General features: G+C 42.2%; 1 protein-coding gene across 1 annotated transcript in view; it reads right to left on the reverse strand.

Annotated features, from left to right (window-relative positions):
- Positions 1 to 21,448, reverse strand: part of SCARA5 (scavenger receptor class A member 5) — a 121,130-nt gene that overhangs the window by 90,600 nt on the left and 9,082 nt on the right. Inside the window, exon 2 of the mRNA XM_032216433.1 lies at positions 17,230 to 17,342. Coding sequence (XP_032072324.1) covers positions 17,230 to 17,341 — 112 coding nt within the window. The 5' untranslated portion in view covers position 17,342. The remainder of the gene's footprint in view (positions 1 to 17,229; positions 17,343 to 21,448) is intronic.

The raw sequence follows: 21,448 nt of genomic DNA on the forward strand, positions 1-21,448 counted from the left end.
ACTTTCCTTGGCCTGAGAGAAAATAATCCATCAAACTCCAGAAGATTGCAAAGAAGCATGAAATCCAAATAGCATCCACATAAAATAGAATAGTCCCTGTGGGACACTGGAGGCATTATTTTTCCTTGAAGTTATTTCCAAAGGGATCTGCCAATAGTCCTACATTAGATTCAGAGTTGACATGTACCCATCTCTCCTAGTTATCCAATGAGTGAGTCATCAATTCTTGGCACTGCGAAAACTGATTCAAATTTAGATCAACACAAAACATAGCCTCCCTTCGAGTCTTGGTCACAAGTACAACAGGCAAACATAATTTACTCTGGGGTGGTCCAGTCATGCTTAGACTGAACCTTCTTTAAAGTATCCTTTAAGGTATCCAGACGGATTATCTGGATAGGAAAATCTGGATAGAGATATTCTAAATGGAAACAAGGACATACATGCTCCATCAGGTTCGCCTTCCTTTGTGCCTTTGGCCACAATGCCAGAAAATCCAGTTGCCTCTCAAGAAAGCATCTTTGGGACAACCATAACCTGGATGACTGAGAATCTCCCTAGACATCATGTATAAGGTAAAAATGTAAAGGTTTCCCTCACACATATGTGCTAGTCGTTCCTGACTCTAGGGGGTGGTTCTCATCTTCGTTTCAAAGCTAAAGAGCCAGTGATGTCCAAAGACATCTCTGTGGTCATGTGGCTGGCATGACTAAATGCCAAAGATGCGTGAAATGCTGTTACCTTCTCACCAAAGGCGGTTCCTATTTTTCTACTTGCATTGCTACGTGCTTTCCACCTGCTAGGTTGGCAAAAGCTGGGATAAGTAACAGGAGCTCACTCTGTTATGTGGTGTTAGGGATTTGAACCATCAAACTGCTGACCTTTCTGATCAACAAACTCAGCATCTTAGCCACTGAGCCACCGTATCACATCATGCACACAGGTTACTTATTCCTGCTGCTTCTGCCTCAGGATTGTTGTGAATAGCAATAGCAACAGCAGTTAGACTTATATACCGCTTCGTAGTGCTTTTACAGTCCTCTCTAAGCGGTTTACAGAGTCAGCATATCGCCCCCAACAATCCGGGTCCTCATTTTACCCACCTCGGAAGGATGGAAGGCTGAGTCAACCTTGAGCCGGTGAGATTTGAACAGCCGAACTGCTGAACTGCAGTCAGCTGAAGTAGCCTGCAGTGCTGCACTTTAACCACTGCGACACCTCAGCTCTATGAAGCCAAGTTATTTTCTGAAATAGATTTCACAATCATTGAATTAATATAGAATAGAGAAAAGAAGAAGTAAGAAACTACTCTACTTTGATATGAGGAATTTCCAAAAATGGTTTCCGTCTAGGATCTCTGTTTGTTGTCTTTTTCTGTTAGGGAAGTACAGCTGTGTTCCACCAAAGAAAAAAAGGTGAGATTACTTTGGCAGGTGATTCTCAGCAACTCATAAGCACAGCAACAAAGAGAATGTTCAGAACATTGGTATCTAGACTTTACAGCTGAGAAAGGAAAAAATTGCTCACGAAGTAGTATTTAATAAGAATGCTTGCAAAACATACTTTTAAAAAAAAATGTATCTGGCATGACAATTTTTTTTACAAACCTATTGCCAATAGCAGGAATCTAACACAAAGGTTCTGGGCCAAGGTTCACCATAGAATGCTGCAAAGAAGCAATATTTACTTTCAAAATGGGAAGAAAATAAAGATGAGAAAAATTTAAGGAAAGACTGGATTTGTGACAGTTTACAGAGGTATCCAAATCTACAAACAGTATGTTAATGCATCTGGTAAAAAAAAATGCTTAATGCAGATGTTCTAAGCAATTTTTCACAGTATAGCACAGAAGAAAACCCAGAAATAGAGATTTCCCCTTTACAAGCCACTGGCCCTGATTTTAAAAAAGGCCAGTGCAAATTCAACAAACCATCCAAACAATTCATTCCAAATTGCTCCTATACAATAGGTGTTTTGTATATTAGTTATTGGAATTATTGATCGATTACAGGTAGTTCTTAACCTAAAACCATTTGTTCGGCAATAGTTTGAAGCTACAACAGAACTGGAAAAAAAGTGGCCTACAACCATCACGTGGTTGTGATCACCCCAATGGTCACATGATCAAAATGCAGGTGCTTGCCAATGGTTGAAATGTCCTAAGGCTGGGGTGTCAAACTCAAGGTCCGGGAGCCAGATCCGGCCCGCAGGGGGGCTTAGATCTGGCCCACTCTGGAAACAGTGAAGAATCAGCCCGCGGTGCTTCTGCCAGCAAAAACTGAGCTTGCAAGAGCCATATGTGGCCCACCCAAGCTCTGTTTTCACTGGCAGAGGGTTACAGGAGGCCATTGCAGCCAAAAACAGAGCTTGGGAGCCTGTTTTCACTGACAAAGTGCTCAGACCACCACAGACGCCCCCAACATGAGTGATGTCGAAGTGGCCACGCCTCCCTGGCCATGCCAGGTGGCCACGCCCACCGAGGTCAAACACGACCCTGAAATGAAATGAACTCAATGAAATAGAGTTTGATACCCCTGTTCTAAAGTCATGGGATTGCCATTTGAAACCTTCCCAGGCAGCTTCAGACAAGCAAAGTCAATGGAGGAAGCTAGTTAGCATGATTCACTTAAAAACTGCAGTGTTAAAAACTGATTTGCTTAACAACAATTGCAAAAAGTTTGTAAAATCAGGCATGATTCACTTAACAACCACCTTGCTCAGCAATGGAAATTCTGATCCCAGTAGTGGTCATAAGTCAAGGCCTATATGTGAATATGATGCCGGCAATCTTATATTGTTATTATGGCATTCTGGATCACCAACATATTGACAAATTCTTGTCAACTCTGTAAGATATTTCTTAGAGCCCTGGGGGCGCAGTGGGTAGAATACCGTATTGCAGGCTAACTTTGTTCACATTGCCAGGAGTTCAATTCCTTCAACCCTGCCCTGCTCAAGGTTGACTCCTTCCAATCTTCCAAGGTCGGTAAAATGAGGACCCAGATTGTTGGGAGCAATATGCTGATTCTGTAAAACGGCTGTTAAGCACTGTGAAGCAGTATATAATTCTAAGTGCTATTGCTATTGCTATATTTCTGTAAGGCAGACAATAGAAGCAACTACTCCAGAGGTGGTATTCAGCAGGTTCTGACCAGTTCTGGAGAACCCCCCCCCCATCTATTCTGTGCCTCCCAAGTTCCAGCTGATCGAGAGGGAATGGGGATTTTACAATATCCTTCCCTTGCCATACCCACAGAGCCACGCCCACAGAATCGGTAGTAAAAAAAATTGAATCTCACCACTGAACTACTCCTGACTTTAATAACGTTTGTTTGATCAATGGAAAAGACATAACAGAGACAATGAAGTGGGATTATTTAAAAAAAAGTTCTGAGGATGAATTTTGTCTCTGGACAGGAAGAAAAGGCTATAAAACAAAGAATAATGTTAAAGTGATTGCAGGGAAAAGATAAAAGGAAAACAGAAGATAATTAACCTTAGTGCACTGTATTTCAAATAGCAACTTTAAGATGTGTGTACTTCGATTCCCTGACTTCTCCAATCAGTGTTCTTTAGGTGAATCTGCATATGCTTAATTGTGGCATGGATGGCTGGACAGTAACTACCAATATGAACAATTTTTGAGGCAATTAAATTGTTACTGTATATTTATTCCTGTTGAGGATTAATAGATGCAAACAAGGCAGCTATTTGAAAAGCTTAGCCATATAAAGTCCCTTGCAATTAGAGTTTTGAAGTTCTAAAAAAAAAATAATTCAGGAACATTTGTGACCATACTTAGCACGGATGAAAGAATTTCACAGTTTTCTAAGGGCAAAGAAAAGAGAGAGAGAAAGGGTTTTTTGCAGCATATCAGCTAAATTTAAAACACTATCTCAGCACAGAGAATTTGGCTGTGATGTACTGAGAGATCAGCTTGTCTCTGGAATACTGAAGCTTTCAAAAACATTGCAAAAATTAAGGTTTTAGAAAGTATTTGAAATCTCCGTGGAAACTGCTGTTAGAGACACCATAGAACAGCAGTTGGCAGTAAAAGCAAATAGGAAGAAACTTTCCATAGCATACAAACAGTAAAATGCCAAAATGAAAAGGGTTACCATGTGGCAGGGATTCACAGACACCGATTCAATATTGATTTAAAGGAGAAATATATAGAAAATACAACAAGAGATCTTGTCACTGAGCAAAAAGCCAAGCATTTGTTAAAGATAAAGAGCTACTTTAAATGTTCTGCAGTGGCGTGTGCCATTGATAAAAGAACTTTATAATGAAATGAAACAAGGACAGATAACCTGGAAACTTATAGCAAAAAAAATAAAAATCAAATGAGACCAGCAATACAGCTCATACTATATGTTAAAGAGATTCCATATATAAATGGCACAACCACATCAATCCAATTGGACACTGGTTCTGCTTCGTGAGTTATTGTTGTTGTTAGTTGCGAAGTCATGTCTGGCCCATCACAACCCCATGGGCAACATTCCTCCAGGCCTTCCTGTCCTCTACCATCCTCGGGAGCCCATTTAAGCTCATGCCGACTGCTTCAGTGACTCCATTCAGCCACCTCATTCTCTGTAGTCCCTTTTTTCTTTTGCCCTCAATCTTTCCTGGCATTAGGCTCTTCTCCGATGAGTCCTTCCTTCTCATTAGGTGGCCAAAGTATTAGGGGTTTCATCTTCAGGATCTGGCCTTCTAAAGAGCAGACAGGGTTGATCTCCTCTAGAACTGACCGGTTTGATCGTCTTGCAGGCCAAGGGACTCTCAGGAATCTTCTTCAGCACCATAATTCAAAGGCCTCAATTCTTTGGCGCTCAGGCTTTCTTATGGTCCAACTTTCACAGCCATAGATTGCAACTGGGAAAAACATAGTCTTGACTATACACACTTTTATTGGCAGGGTGATGTCTCTGCTTTTTAGTTTGCTGTTATATGAGTTATACCACATCATAAATCTGAGCAATATTTCAGAGATGCTAAACTGAAGCAAACAGAAATGCAACTTGCAACTTAAACTAAAGCAACTTGTAGCAATAGCACTTAGGCTTATATACTGCTTCACAGTGCTTTACAGCCCTCTCTAAGTGGTTTACAGAGTCAGCATTTTGCCCCCAACAATCTAGGTCTTCATTTTATCAATCTAAGAAGGATGGAAGGTTGAATCAACTTGAACCGGTGAGAATCGAACTGCTGGCAGTCAGCAGAACTAGTCTGCAATACTGCATCCTAACCGCAGTACTACCACGGTGCCTATGCTGGAATAAAAGATTATTACCATTTAAGTGATACCTGCAACTGTAATCTAAGATAACCCGCAAGATATAATGGACTCATGTGATGTGAAAACAGGTGGACCAGCATTTGGGGGCATCACTGACTAAGGAACCAATCAGTCGGTTGGATCTTCATTGGACACATTGACAGCTTATGAGCTACACTGTTCATCAATAATACTGCCAAGAGTAATTTGAAAAAAGTCTTTATTTACTTTATTTGTCAAATTTATATACTGCCTGTGCTGTCCAGATTCTCAAGAGGGAGGGAATGTATTCCAGAGGAACAGAAGACAGAGCAGTTTAGATAATTTGTGTTGGAGAAAGAGAGTTAAGACGGATCTTCTCTAATAGTTCCCAGAGTATGTTTTATGGTGCAGACATCCTGCATCCTGCTTTGGCAAGGTTTCTGTCTATAGGTGAGGAACAATGAAGGAAACTACTTAGAAGAATCTGATTGTATCTTTCTTGGTTTTTGGAGCCAGACATCGCCCATCTCACTCACAGAGTGATTCTGGATGTTGTACAATTAAAAACATAAAACATATAAAAATATTATTATTCAGTAAAAGGTACCAGTTAAAAAAAAACATAGTATGATTAAAGTTGAGAGGGTAGGAAAAGGACCATCAAGGCGTTAACCAACTGAGTGAAGCGAACAAGTGAGCACACTCACATTTGCGCACTGGTAGGGAAGGTGGGTTGCCACTGGTTAGGCCTGGTTCAGCCAAACCAGTAGTGGAATTCAGGCCTGGGTCACAGAACCGGCAGCGACCCAAGCCTAAAATGCCCCCAAACCAGTTCCCTCACTGCTGCTTGGGCACCGCCATTTTGAATTTCAGTGACTGCGCTTCTCTGTAAATTGTTCTGCACCTGTGCACAGAACAATTTACATTGAACAGCGCACGCACATTGCACGTGGGTTGCGAACTGGCAGTAATGCCAGAAGCAACCCACCCCTGGAAAGTAAGTGAATCCCCCCCCCCACACTGATGCAATCGCTTCAAGGACATCAATACTGTTGGATAACTGATGGATTTTCTTTTGGGAAACAGACTTTCTCTATCTTTCTAACTCAATTTGAAGCCATAACCCATTTCAGGTGGCATAGTGGAATAATGTCAGAAAGAAAGGATAGCTTGCACGCCAAATCCACAGCAGATTTTAAAATGGATGAAAATAAACCAAGAGCAACCTTAACCAAATTTTGCAAATTACGCAAATTTGTCTGTTTGATTTATAACTTACCTGTTTCTTTGTGATGTGTGAACAAAAGCCCTAGAAATGAAACTATAGCATTTGTCTTTTGGATTGACATATTATTTTGGAATAGAAGTTTCTAGGCTGGAAGAAAGCCGAGTTAATAGGTTTTACTCTGTTGAAGATTTTCACAGACATTTGGATTTTCTTCCATGCCCTACTTTGAATTTAACATTGGTTTGAACAGATTGAAAATTAAGTGGGACTTGTTGGCCACATCCCAGAAGGGGTTTTTCCCTCACATAAATTCACCATTGCAGCTGCTGCTCTGGCTTTCCCAGAATAAATGGGAGAGTCTCCCAAAAGGCAAATTTTCACCTCATTTGGCAACTTTGAGGTCTCTTTTTGACCTAGATACTGCTGCCTGTTTCTAAAAACATATGGGATTGTGCTGTAATGGGGACGTCCTTATGCCTATCTTAAGACTGTATTTTTTAACTTTAGCAACTTTAAGATGCTGGCTGGGGAATTCTGGAAGATGAAGTCCACCCATCTTAAAGTTGCCAAGGCTGAGAAACCTGGCCTAAGAAAGAATTTAATACAACGGGGATTCTCCCCTCCAAAAGAGCTTTTTAGGAACAAAGCAGAAAGAAATATGCAATAGGCCTGATATGCTTAGTATAGATGGGAATCCAGTAGCTGTTTGGTGGTATTTTCCTGAAGGAAGCAATCTCCAGCCCTAAAATTTCTCAAATTCTTAAACAGAATAGAATTAAATCTCAACATGAGTGCAGCTGCGGGAAACAAGATTATATTCACCAAACTCTAACGCCTAGATTTACAAAGTGCCACAAGGCTCAACATGTCACCCTTCCTGTTTAACATCTTTGTGAAACCACTGGTGAGATCATCCTTCAAGATGGGGTCTTATATCAGTAATATCCATCATCAGTTGAACTGTATCTCATCTCTATTCTGGACAAGTGATGCTGTCAAGATCTTGTTCCAGTGCCTGGGGTTTATTGGGGGCCGGATGGGGAAGAATAGCCTTGACCCTAAGAAGCTAGGGATGTAAGTGCATGGATTTATAGTACAGGAACTCTCCATCTTTATGTGAATAGGATTATACGTTCCCAGATAAGACTGGTATGTAATTTGAAAGTCTTCTTGGATGCCAGTTCCTTCTTGAAGGGCAGGTAGTAGTTGTGGTCACAAAGGCCTTTGCATAAATACATCTGTTGTGTCAATTTTGCCTGTTCAGGAGATCACCTATGCCTTGGACAATTCATGTGTGGACTATGTCAATATTTCCAGATGCTAACCTTGAAGACCACTCAAAAGCTCAAAATGGACCAGAATGTGGTGGAGTGACTAGTGATGGGTGTGCCATAATACACCTATGCTACACTTTTGCTACATGAGCCATGTTGGTTGCCAGTAAGGTTCAATTAAATCTCAAAGAAAGACATAATAAGGTTATCCTTTTTATAGCATCATTTTCAAATTGAAATGTGAGGAGACAATGAGGCAGGAAAGATGTCTAAAGGAAAACAGGGAGAACATACCCTTTGAGAAGATAGAACGATTGGCATAGCATAACAATAATTAGATATTCCAAATTTACAGATTCAGAAGCTGTGAGGTTTGATGTACTCGCTGATTGGCCAACGGTAATAATATTTATTCATTCACAAGCATAATGGAGCCATTTGAGGATTCTTAATTTAATATACCAATTAAATTAAATTTGTATTTAATTAATTCATTCAATTCAATTGTAAATGTTAATCTGAAAATTCATAATGCTTTTTCTCAATAAGGAATACAGTAGAACCTCTGGTCACAACCATAATTTATTCCATAACTTTGGTCCCAACCCGATTCCTAACGTTGTCATAGTGAGAGAAGGGGGGGAGCAAATTCCATGCATACTGTCGGCTGAAGTCAGATCTCAGATTACTGCAGCAGGCGTGGGAGGGTGGACCTCATTGGGAAATGTGATTTATAACACAGACTGAGGGGAGGGAAGGAACAGGGTTAAAGTTGAGCTATAACTCAAACAAAGCTTAGACCTGGCTACGAAAAGATCTTGCCTGTGATGCTCCTAATAAATGACTAGTTTTATATTGAAACTTGACTCGATACTCATGAATCAATTAGGGCATTTTTAGGAAACCTGATACCAAGTTTGTGACAGGGCTAGATGCAAATGGAAACAGGCCCAAGTCACAATTGGTTTTAACAATATCTTAATAATCTGGAAGAAACACAGAACCAGTTTTGTAAATGAGCAAAGTCTGCATGGTTTGTTTGGCCATTGGCCCTCCCCCCCTCTTCCCCCATACTTAGTTACTCTTTCTGTTGTGGCCCAGCAGGAGCCATCAAAGCTCTATTCCTTTTGGGATAGTACACATGTTTTAAAAGGCAAAGTGCTTTAACTATGCAGTTTCAGCCACTATCCTGACTTTTTTTAAAATGTCCCCAAGTTTCCCCTTTCTTCATGCTAAGCCATAATTACAGCTCATAAACTAATGGTAAATGACAGCTTCAAACTGACCTAGTACCCTGAACCAAGCTATGTTTCACATACTTGCATATCCCAGTAAATTAAAAACATGTTACTCATAGTTTATTCCGAAATACGATAATAAATCACTAAGATAATTCTTTTTAATATCCAAATTGTTTCTCTGGAGGAAAAAACAAGGGATTTCTTAAGGAGTGATTAAGCTATGATATAACATCCTTGCCTCTCTCCTCTCTGCTGCAATATGTCTTTAATTACTGGCATAGTTTTATTGTCAGCTTGTGGCCTTTGTCTTGTCACTGGCCAAACAGATGGAGCTAAGGTTTCATAATGAGGAAACTTACAATCTGTTTTTCTGATATTAATACTCATACCAGGCCCTTAGGGAGCATGATAGAAATTAGAACCTATTGTTCCTATTCTGAAACAGAAGAAGGTCTTAGGTGGTCTCTTATATAAATTTAAACATGCATATATGATCTCTGTGAGGAAGAAATCTCTTATATGCCCAGTATCCTTTCAATTCCAAACCTGGATGTATAATCAGATATTGGTATAGTGGTGCTTTCAATCTACCCATCATCACCACCACCCAATATAATGGCACATATCAGTGGTGGGATTCCAAAAATTTGTACTACTGGTTCTGTGGGTTTGGCTTGGTGGGCGTGGTTTGGTGGGCGTGGCAGGGGAAGGATACTGCAAAATCCCCATTCCCTCCCAATCAGCTGGGACTCAGAAGGCAGAGAATAGATGGGGGAGGGGCCAGTCAGAGGTGGTATTTACCGGTTCTCCAAACTATTCCAAATTTCCACTACTGGTTCTCCAGAACTGGTCAGAACCGGCTGAATACCCACCTCTGGCACATATGACTTCTTAAAAAACAAACTTATCCCTTTCTCTCTTTCCCACAGAGGCCCAGTGAAGAAATGAAGATCAAGAGAAAAATTACAGCACACCTAACGTCAGTTCAATTTTCCAGTGGAAAGTAAAGAGGAATTGGACTTCTTGTTTTTTTGTTTGGTAAATCCAGCAAACCATCAAAGCATACGGCAAAGCCTTTCATAGTTATTGTGTTGCGTGATCCAAGATCAGAAGCAACATGGCAATCTGTCTGGGTTTTTTCTGATCTAGGGAGATGATTAGATCTGGTTCATGGACATAACTGAGCATAAACACACTTTAAACACACGAAGAATTAATACAAAAAGTCAGATAAATATTGTGGGTTTTTTTAAATATATATCATGTTGTTTCATCAAATGGTACTTAGATAGCAACAGTGATACTGACATAATCTAACACATAAAAGGAAAGTTATCGAGTTCAGTTTAAAACAACCAGGAAAAGCAAAGTGCCATTCCCCTGTCAGAGCCTGAATCTGTGGAGGAGGACTAGCGGGAGTTGAAGCCTACTGAGATTGAGGTGGGGCTCCGTTAGCTTTAGAGGAATGTGGGGAGGAGCAGGATGAGGCAGCCCAGGGTATCTCAGGATTAGGATGGCTTGTTAGCAGGAGGAACGGGGGTAGGATGACCAAGAGAGGGAAAGCAGTGTAAATGAGGAGCAACGGAGCTCAGGCAATGAGCAAGGACCACTCCCTTCTGATCCCTGAGCACAGAGAGTAGAGAGAAAGCGGGAACAGTGCAGGCCAACCCAACGACTCGGGAGAAGAGCGCCCAGCCCCTCTTCACAAGGCACACCTGGGGACTGAAATTTAAGAGACACTGTGGGAAGGGGCATTCGTCAGTGCTTCTGGACTACTGCAATGTGCTCTACATGGGGCAGCCCTTGAAGAGCATTCGGCGACTCCAGCTTGTCCAGAATGCAGCCGCACGAGCGATCGTGGGTGCACCTCGGTTCACCCACGTAACACCTATCCTCCGCGAGCTGCACTGGCTGCCTATTGGTCTCCGGATACGCTTCAAGGCGCTAGTCGTCACTTATAAAGCCCTTCATGGTATTGGACCTGGGTACTTGAGAGACCGCCTGCTGCCAATTACCTCCACTAGACCAATTAGATCCCACAGATTAGGCCTCCTCCGAATTCCATCCGCCGGCCAGTGTCGACTGGCGACTACTCGGAGGAGAGCCTTCTCTGTGGCTGCTCCGACCCTCTGGAACGAACTCCCCGTGGAGATTCGAACCCTCACCACCCTCCAGGCCTTCTGCAAAGCCCTTAAAACCTGGCTGTTCCGACAGGCCTGGGGCTAAAGAACCGTTGCCCCCGTCTCGAATGGTATGACTGTTGTGTGTTTTAAACCATGCATTGTTTTGTGTCGTTTTTTAATTTTGTCTGTATCCCCCCTTCCCTGGTTTGAGTTGTGAGCCGCCCTGAGTCCCCTTCGGGGGGAAAGGGCGGCATATAAATAAAATCAACATTCAACATTCAACATTCTTCCTTGCTTCATGGACTCATTGTTCCTTCCTTGCTTCGTGGACTCATTTCCCTATTCCTTTGCTTTGCTGGACTACATGCAGCTAGAGGCTGCCATGTGTGCTGATCCAAGGCATGGCACAGAGATAACCCAAAAAGCTGGAAGTTCAAACTGCCCCTTTATTGCTCCAAATCTCTCCAAACGCCCCCATGTTTCTGACAAGTCCCAGAACAGAGTGATAACAAACCCCCACACAAACCTCCAGCAGCCTCTGGTTGCAATTAGCCCAGCCCAGTGCTGTCTGCACGGCAATAAATCCCAAATGCATTTGGCAAAACAAGAGCAAATCAAGGAGCTCAGAGAGCAAAAGATCCAGGTAATTTGTTCAGAATGCCAAACGGAATGAAGGACTCTTGGCAAGTTCAAATGTCAGCACACAACACTAAAGGAACTCAGCATTTGTTTCCCGACAAATGCCCCTCCACACAGCATCTCCTTAAGTCTCATTCCCCAAGTGTGCCTGGTGAAGATGGGCAGGGCACTCTCCTCATGAGTAGCCTGCTCCATCTGCGCTGATCACACCTTCACACCGCCAAGAGTCCTTCATTCCATTTGGCATTCTGAACAAATTACCTGGATCTTTTGCTCTCTGAGCTCCTTGATTTGCTCTTGTTTTGCCAAATGCATTTGGGATTTATTGCCATGCAGACCTCCAATAGACCGATTAGATCCCACAGATTAGGCCTCCTCCGAATTCCATCCGCCGGCCAATGCCGACTGGCGACTACCTGGAGGAGGGCCTTCTCTGTGGCTGCTCCGGCACTCTGGAACGAGCTCCCCGTGGAGATTCGGACCCTCACCACCCTCCAGGCCTTCCGCAAAGCCCTTAAAACCTGGCTGGCCTGGGGCTAAAGAGCTTTTGCCCCCCTCCTCAAATGATATGACTGTTGTGTGCTTTTAAATTGTGTATTGTTATGTTCGTCTTTTTTATTCCCTGTCTGTACCCCCTTCCCTGACTTGAATTGTGAGCCGCCCTGAGTCCCCTTCGGGGAAAAGGGCGGCATATAAATGTAATAAATCCAATCCAATCTTCTCTGCACTCTCCAAGCCCTTGCATCAAGAGGAGGTGGTTCTTGCTTCTCATCTGAGCTGTGCCTCTCCTGTTCATCCTCCCTGCTTGCAGGCTTTATTAATTCCAAGACTGACTTGCCTAGACTGACTCTGCCCTTCCCCAGTTTCCTCCAAGGCCAATGCAGCTGCGTTCTCACTTGCTGTCAGTCCTTATGCCAGCTCATCTTCCGCCGCAGATTTAGACTCTGATGGGGCCATGACACCATGTGTGTGTGTGTCCCACTTTGCTCTGGGACTTGCCAAGAATGTGGAAGCATTTGGGGGAAATTTGGGGGATTAATGGGGAGTTTGAACTGGCTGTGCGGCCTTCGTGCCTTGTCCTAGGGTCATCACACAAATGCACATCAGTCAATGTGGTTCATGTCTTTGCCTCTTATTGGAAAATCATCAGATCAGCATACTGGACAAGGAATTCCAGATTCTGGAAACTGCCCCTGAATTATGTAAGACTTTGAACTTCACTCTGATAACCATCATTTTTAATTACTCAATATGTTCCAATAAAAGCACAATAAGAAAAAAGATGGTCTGCTGAAGGCTGAAGAAGGCTATTTACTCTTACAGCAGCCTATTTTCTCCTCGTTCCTAATTTACCCTGCCAAAGCCCTGGCTTTCCTTATAATTAAAGTTACCACATCACCAAATCTGGCAGACTACGTGGCGTAGGGATGCACCGTACAGACTGTAGGATCCCTAATTGGATAGAATCACAGCAAAAATCCTCACTTTTTTTTTTAAAAAAAGCATTTAAACGGCAGTGAAGAAAGTTGCACTTGTTAGAAGAGAGTAGGACCAAAGTGAATCATGTAAATTTTAGTGTTATGGTGTTAGAAAAAAAGTTAAAACACTTCTCTATCTCAAAACATCCTCAATTAAAAGTTTGGAAGAGCTCTAATCAACATCAAAAGAGAACATCAAGTTTCTGGTTTTTTATTTTTCAGAAAAACCACAATTACCAAAAAAAAAAATGTTTTTACGAGTGCAATGTTATTAGCAAGGCAAACCTTAACATGTGTGGCAAATTTCGGCTGTGGTAAATTGCTCGTGTCAAAGTGGTACTTTCCAGAGTCCACACTGGAATATGCCAACAGACAGTACATCACTCATGTAAGTCATAAAGTAGCTTAATTGTCTTGGTCTTAAGCTAAAGAAGTCCAGATGGTTTAGGTCAGAGCTACCAAATGCAAGACCTGCAGTTTGGACACTCCACACAATTTTCCACACACTTCGTTGCTGAGAAGTGATACCCTTTGAAGGTTAAAAGCTCCTCCCTACTTCATTTATTGCTCGAATTCTTGAGGAGTAGTGAAATTCAAAGTTCCCTGCACTTGGAAATTAGTTTCACTTATTTTAGGAAGTAGCCCATGATCTTTGAGTGATGATGATTCCAGACATCTAATTTAGTAACCAGATTCACTCATGGGTCTTGTCAAGCCGGCCTCCCTCAACAACCAAGAAAGAAACCACTCTACTCCATTTTGCAGAATTAAGAGTACTTTTACTGGTTATGAAAAGATAGCAGCTAAGCAAAGCCGGATCTGAGGCAAAAGCGCGCGAAATCATACATATCAATATGTGACCCAACCCCCTTCCCCTGGTAACCCCATCCCATAGTCCAATCTGCAAATCCCTCAGGTGTCATGTGGGTTGCATCTCCAAGGAGCATCATCAGGTTGGTATGCAGGACAGTTGGCCTTGGCAACCTCAATCACTATCTCCAGCATGTGCAGTAGATGGTGAGAACAAAACTCCCTTTTTACAATCTCTCCTGTACTTAAAACTTCCCTTCTCAAATACCAGACACCCCTCCGCCCCGTTTCAATGGCAGCTGAAAGCAAATAACGAAACAGAGGCTGACAGGGTTAAATTATGATTTGTCTAAATCCATTATGGCTTAGATGCCAAGAAAACCCAGCAAGTCACCATTTAATGACCCCATAATCCCTTGCAGTGTGAAGTGTAGGCAATTGAATGGAGCTAGCAGAGTGTTTTAATGGCCAGATGCCCTTCCTGCCGCTAATACCAAGTTTTCTTCAGCGGATATATTCTCAGTGTGCCCAGAGAGAGAAATATCTGCCTCTACCTAGGATCAAACTCACAGCCTCCTGATTGTGAGGCGAGAGCTCCACCTCTAGGCCACCGCATCACTGCCAAAGAACCCCAAGTGACCTGAATATATTAAAGTTGGTTATAGGACTGGATGAAAGCTCCAATGACTGTAAAATTGGCTACAACTTGCTTGACTTCAGTTTGTTTTCAATTTCTTGGAAAAGAGATGGCTTAGAAATGTTTAAAATGAAGGGTCAAAACAATGCATATTCCCAATCTGCCAGCAGCATTAAAACGTTTTCATAAAAGGTTTAGCTTTTTTCAGAGGGCTGAAGGAGAGGGAGAGGGAGGGAGGGAGGGAGGGGGAGGGGGGGAGGGAGGGAGGGAAAGAGAGAGAGAGAGAGGATCCACTAAACATGGCTTAAATCCATACCAAGTTGGACATTTTTGAAAATGTCTTATGGCTTAATGATCAGTTTAGATTGGCCACACTCCTAATTCACAGGAATTGAAACTTCAAGCTTTCTCTTTCTGTAGTGATTTTAGAGTCTAGACAAAGAGGTTTTATTTTTGCACAGTGTCTTGATATGGTCTACTGTCTAAGGCAACCAGGCATATTATATTACAAGTTCTACCATGTATTTTTTACTCATTTTCTCTGTCTTTTATTGTCAACGTTTTTGTGACACTAATGTCCCACTACCCAAGATATTTTTCCCACCACTGTTTCAGAAATCCATTACTATCTTGGCAATGTGTGCTTGATTTCCCATTGTGCATCACTTAATGTTTTCCTTTTATTTCCCATTTATAAATTCAGTGAAATTCTTTTGCATTTTTTTTGTTGTCCTGAATAAAGTGCCATCTATAAAAACATAGGAAAAACATAGAATAACAGAATTGGAAGGGGCCTTGGAGGTCATCCAGTCCAACTCCCAGCTCAAGCAGGAGACCCCATACCATTTCAGACAGGATAGAACAGAATGGAATGGAATGGGAATTGGGAATTGGAATAAAAATAGAATAGGACCTTGGAGGACTCTAGTCCAGCCCCCCGCTCAGGCAGGAGAACCTATACCATTTCAGATAAGTGACTGTCTAGTCTCTTCTTAAAAACCTCCAGTGATGGAGCACCCATAATTTCTGAAGGCAAGCTCAGTCCAGTCTCATCTTCAAAGCTTCCAGTGATGGACCTAAACCTCAATTATGCTGATGGAAAAATCGGTACCACTCATTGATACAAGGATGCAAATCTGTGCTGCTTAACAAGAAAAAAAAATTTTTAAAGAGCTCATTACACGGTGACTTACTGTGTCAAAGGCAAATTCATACAATGTCCATTTAAACCTCATTGTACATAGGCGAGTGTGTATACCTGTGGTGTAAGGAAGGGTTGTACTCCAGTATTAAATTCATTAGATTTGCATGCTAAGTGCCTTGCGTTCCAGTCCCTGGCATTTCTTAATGTTTATTTACTGACATTTAGAAATAGTATATCCTGGTATCCAAATTCATACATACCAAACTACAAAACTAGAAACAAATATAGAAACAAGAGACTGCAAGTAATGAAAACTGCAAACTAACTGAAACAATACAATTATGAAAATGCTTAGCCAAATAGAAATACCTCGATCCAGTGCCAAAATAATTAATTTTAGTGAATCAAGATTCAGACTTGGTATGGAAGAAGAAAATATTAAACTACATGAACTAATGTTTGGTTCATAGTGACCTAGCACTTATGCTGGACTACATGCCATCTGCCTCAGCAGTTATGTGGAAAGACTGGTCTAGATTTAGTACTCAGATGATAGGATCCCATAGTACATTAATCTATCATAGGGGTGTCAAACACAAGGCCCGTGGACCACATCTGGTCTGCAATGTGGTCAGATCCGGCCCACGGGGCTGGCCTAGAAAATGTAAGGGGCCAGCCTGCATCACTTCAGTTTGATCTACCCAATGTGAAGAGGAAACATGGGTGGGGGAGTGTTGCTTCAGCTCAGTCTACCCAATGTAAAGAAGAAATATGACAGCAGTTTGGGGAGTGACGTCAAGCTGGCCATGCCCACCCAGTCAGCCACACCCACCCAGTTGGCAATGTCCAGTGAGTGGCATCAAGATGGCCAGGCCACACCCACCTAGTCAACCATGCCCCCTCAGCCCCCCAAGGTCAACCACAGCTCTGATGTGGCCTTCAATGAATTTGAGTTTTACACCCCTGATCTACCTGTTACTTCAAAATAGCCCTCTACCGAGTTACACTTGGGGATGGAGCTCTGATGTGTCTGAACTTGTTCACACATTGCTCAGTCTGGTTTTGTATTATATCACAATGTGCCCGTTCAGTTCATGAAGCCACTTTTCTGTCCTGTGTTTCCAATATGTCCCCAACTACATTCTAAAATGTGATTTATCTCCCCAAATACACATTGCATGGTGAACAATATTTTTCTGAGCTGAGAACAGTGCTGGAAATTTGACAACACAGGGATTCTCAATCTTTAATCAGGAATTGGTTTAAGTGGTGTAGTTCAAGAATGTACATATAAGAATTTGCATAAATTAGCACTCCTGGTCTGCACATCATCATGCTCCTTTGATTCTTGATGTAAGGCTCTTTGATCTCAGAACTCTTCCTAGGACTTACCATCATCACAGAGGTTCAGCTTTGAGAGGTTCTTTCCATCAAATGGCTCTTCAAGGATGGATCCATTCTCTCTTTCACCCAAAGTGTGCAGATACATGGCTTTATTCTCCATCCTATGCAAGGAATATAAAATAATTCATTGAGAAACTGGTGAAGATCGATGGATCTTTACATTATATATTTTGCATGCATGCACTGAACATTCTGAGATGTTACTGAAGCTTTATCAATTCAGACTTCAACATCTACTCCAACTTGTTTGGCTAATGTTGGGGGCAGTGCAGGGGTGGGTTCCTGCCAGTTCTAACCTCTTCTATAGGAGAAGTTCCACAAATCTACAGTGCCGTTTAGAACCGGTTCCAGCTCCCCCCGCCCATCTGCACATCATCAAGATGAAGAGCGAGAGGAGGAATTCTGGGAGTTGAAGTCCACAAGTCTTAAAGCTGTCAAGTTTGAACACCCCTGGGGTTTTTTTTCTAAAGGGTTAGGGGTGCGAGGGTCTTGTGACTTGACAGCTTTAAGACTTGCACACTTCAATGCCAGAATTTCTGAGCCAACATTTTGATTGCTAAGCAAGAGCGTTAAGTGAGTTTCACCACATTTTACAAGTTGGCCACACCCACCCGGTCACATGGCCACAAGCCACTCCCACCCGGTCACTTGGCCAGCAAGCCACTCCCACAAAGCAGGCCCCACCTACAGAAGAGGTTCTAAAAAAATTTTAAACCCACCACTGGGGCAGTGACAGGAATTAATAGACATAAGAAGCATGAAGAGGGCAACCAAAACAATCTGAATCCAATCTGAAAGTGTTCTAATCCTTTTTATACAAGTCTTTTTATACAGACTAGAACATAGGGGGGGGGGAATCTAGCAAGGGGAGTATATGATTGAGATGTATAAACTGAGACAAGGCTTGATAAAGTAGACAGAAACAATTTTTTCTCCTCTCAAAACTTTACAATTAATTCGCATCAAGTGAAGTTAATTGAAAATAGATTTAGAACAGATATAGGAAATAATTAACTCAAGGGATTCACTGTCAAAAGATATGATGGGATAAGAGTGACGGCAACAAACGTGGGTGATTTAAAAGGGGGTTGTATAAGTTCCTTGGAGAAGGGCTGTTTTAAAGACTCTGTGTGTCTTTAAACCCTTGGGTGGAAGGGTTACTTCCAAATCTTGGTATCTTCCAAATACCACTTGCTGTATGTATCCATCTGCTGAAATTTCCTCAAAAGTATCTGGCCACAATGGGAATCAACATATTGCACTACGATGAGTTTTCATCTGATGCAGCTGTGCTTGTGTGTCTTACAGCTTTCAATGTAATGACATTTCCTTCTGTGGAGACTTCTGGATTTGATCTGGATCCCCCACTTGGGATCAGAAGATCAGTGAATATTTGCAGTGGCTCTGAAGCATAAAATTTTGGCATCCCTAAGAAGATCCATAATCAGTGATGATGGACATTTGGCACAGATAGCATACTACTGCATGACTGACTGATGTATAACTATGAATAGAAATCAAGCCATACCAAAGTACAGGTAGTTCTCAACTTACAACAGTTCATTTAGTGGCCATTTGAAGTTGCAAGGACACTGAAAAAAGTGACTTATGACTATTTTTCACATTTTACAACCATTACAGCATCCCCATGGTCACGTGATTCAGATGCTCGGCAATTGACTCATATTTATGACGGTTGCAGTGTCCCGGAATCATGTGATCACCTTTTGTGACCTTCTGACAAGGAAAGTGTCAGCGTTCCAAGTATCATGTAGAATTAAATCAGAGTCCAAGGCAAAATGATCCTTAAAGTTCCAATTTAATAAATCAGACATCTTAGCACATCTGTGAAATCCTAATTCTGGAAATTACATCAGAATCCCACCCAGTTAAAAGTTCATGATCTTGTCCCCACACCACAATCCATCACATGGTCCAATCTTCTTCTTCCACGCTAGCACCTACGCCCAGTTGCTTCCGGTCATGTGCAAAGGTGCGGAGACAAAAGATGACCTTGAGTTTCTAGAAATGATTTTTTTTTATTTTGAAAACAACACATTCTACCCCTTGCTATCCCCCACCCTTAATGTGAGTGTGGCAGGCAAAGATTCTTAAAGGAACTGATGCAGGCCTGACACAAAGCCAATGAGGAAGCCAGATTCACTTAATAACCATGTTACTAACTTAATAACAACAGTGATTCACTTAACAATTGTGGTGAAAAAGGTCATTAAATGGAGCACTTGACAACTGTCTCGCTTAGCAACATAAATTTTGGGTTTAATTGTGATCGTAAGTCAAGGACTATCTGTACATTACAGAATAGACAAGGTCTCTGCATTCTACAATTTATACAGAGTGAAAACCTAGGGAAAAGAAAGAGATGAAGGCTGTGATGGGATTCAGCCGGTTTGCACCAGTTCAAGCAAACCAGTTGTTAAATTATCCACCCACCCATTCCTATCAAAGATGATCCTGGGCACTGCTCTACATTGGAGAAATGGGCAACGGAGCAGCCAGCATGAGAGAAGGAGAAGACCGCTTTCCCTCTTTCTTCTTCCCACTCCTCTTCCTTCCCTCATGCCACCCACTCCATTGCCTGTATCTCCATTGCAGCACAGCGCCCAGGATCCACTTTGATAGTGTGGGGGGGGAAGGGTAATTTAAAAACTGGTTCACCCAGGGTCAGGTTGACCGTCACGGGAGGCTCATCCCACATGTGTGGTGGAGCTGGAGGGTGAGGATGGGCCATGCCTCCCACAACAGCCAACCTGGGTGAATGGGTTGTATTTGAATCCCACCACTGGATAAAGGCCAATGTAGGAAGGAAAACACAAGAATAGGAGCATCAGCAGTTGAATAGATGTTCATCTAAAATGCTTGCTGGATTTGCAGGTTTCAAACACACAACCTTGTTTCCAAAACAAAACTGACAGATTAGGAAAACTCTGGGCCCCTTTACACGCAAAACACCCTACTCCTTCAATTTATCTGTGCTTTCCCTCTCCATCCTATTCTGCTTATGTTTATCTATGCATACAAAAAAAAAACTGTACGTGAGACAAATACATCTTACTTTCAACAGTAAAAATTTCAAAGATTTTGGTGCTTCTCAGAATTCATGGAAATCAGGAAATCCAGGCAGTAGATTAAGGAATTCAAGATGGGCTGCACTTAGATCTTAGATCTGGAATTAGAGCATTTGACCTCTCCCTTGGGATCAGCCTGGTCATGTCCTACAGTTCAGCTCTTTCTTCTTAAGAGGTAACTCAAGATTCATGAGTCTTTCAATGAATTATTTATGTATACATCAGTAATGGTATCCTATTATCTTCACTACCGGTTCGGTAGCGGGAGCGCACCTGTCCACGTGCTCACTTCACTCGCACATGGCACGTTTGGGCATGTTCAGAACCTTCTGCGCATGCACAGAAGGTCCGTGATGACGTCTGGGTGGGCGGAGTCTTGCGCTGCTGCCACTACCAGTTTGCCCAAACTGGTACGAACCGGCAGAATGCAACCTCTGGTATACATGTATAAAAGCTCAGTATGATGAAAGACTCCCGTTTACACCAGTTCCCACAACCCTGTAAGATTTCCTACAGAATAAAAGACAGCTGTGTCTCCTTTCCTGATCCAATTCCTGCATATGTCTATTAAATGTGCAGATGTTCCTTTCTTCCATGCCCTTGACTAGAGCTGCCAAAAAAACCAACACAGTTCTAGGCTTCATAAACAGAGGGATAGAATCAAGATCACGGGAAGTGTTAATACCACTTTATAATGCCTTGGTAAGGCCCCACTTGGAATACTGCATTCAGTTTTGGTCACCACGATGTAGAAAAGATGTGGAGACTCTAGAAAGAATGCAAAGAAGAGCAACAAAGATGATTAGGGGACTGGAGACTAAAACATATGAAGAACGGTTGCAGGAACTGGGTATGTCTAGTTTAATGAAGAGAAGGACTAGGGGTGACATGATAGCAGTCTTCCAATATCTCAGGGGCTGCCACAAAGAAGAGGGAGTCAAGCTATTCTCCAAGGCACCTGAGGGTAGAACAAGAAGCAATGGGTGGAAACTAATCAAGGAGAGAAGCAACTTAGAACAGAGGAGAAATTTCCTGACAGTTAGAACAATTAATTGGTGGAACAGCTTGCCTCCAGAAGATATGAATGCCCCAACACTGGAAGTCTTTAAGAAGATGTT

This window comes from Thamnophis elegans, chromosome 4 (genome assembly GCF_009769535.1).
Source record: "Thamnophis elegans isolate rThaEle1 chromosome 4, rThaEle1.pri, whole genome shotgun sequence".
Classification (NCBI taxonomy): Eukaryota; Metazoa; Chordata; class Lepidosauria; order Squamata; family Colubridae; genus Thamnophis; species Thamnophis elegans.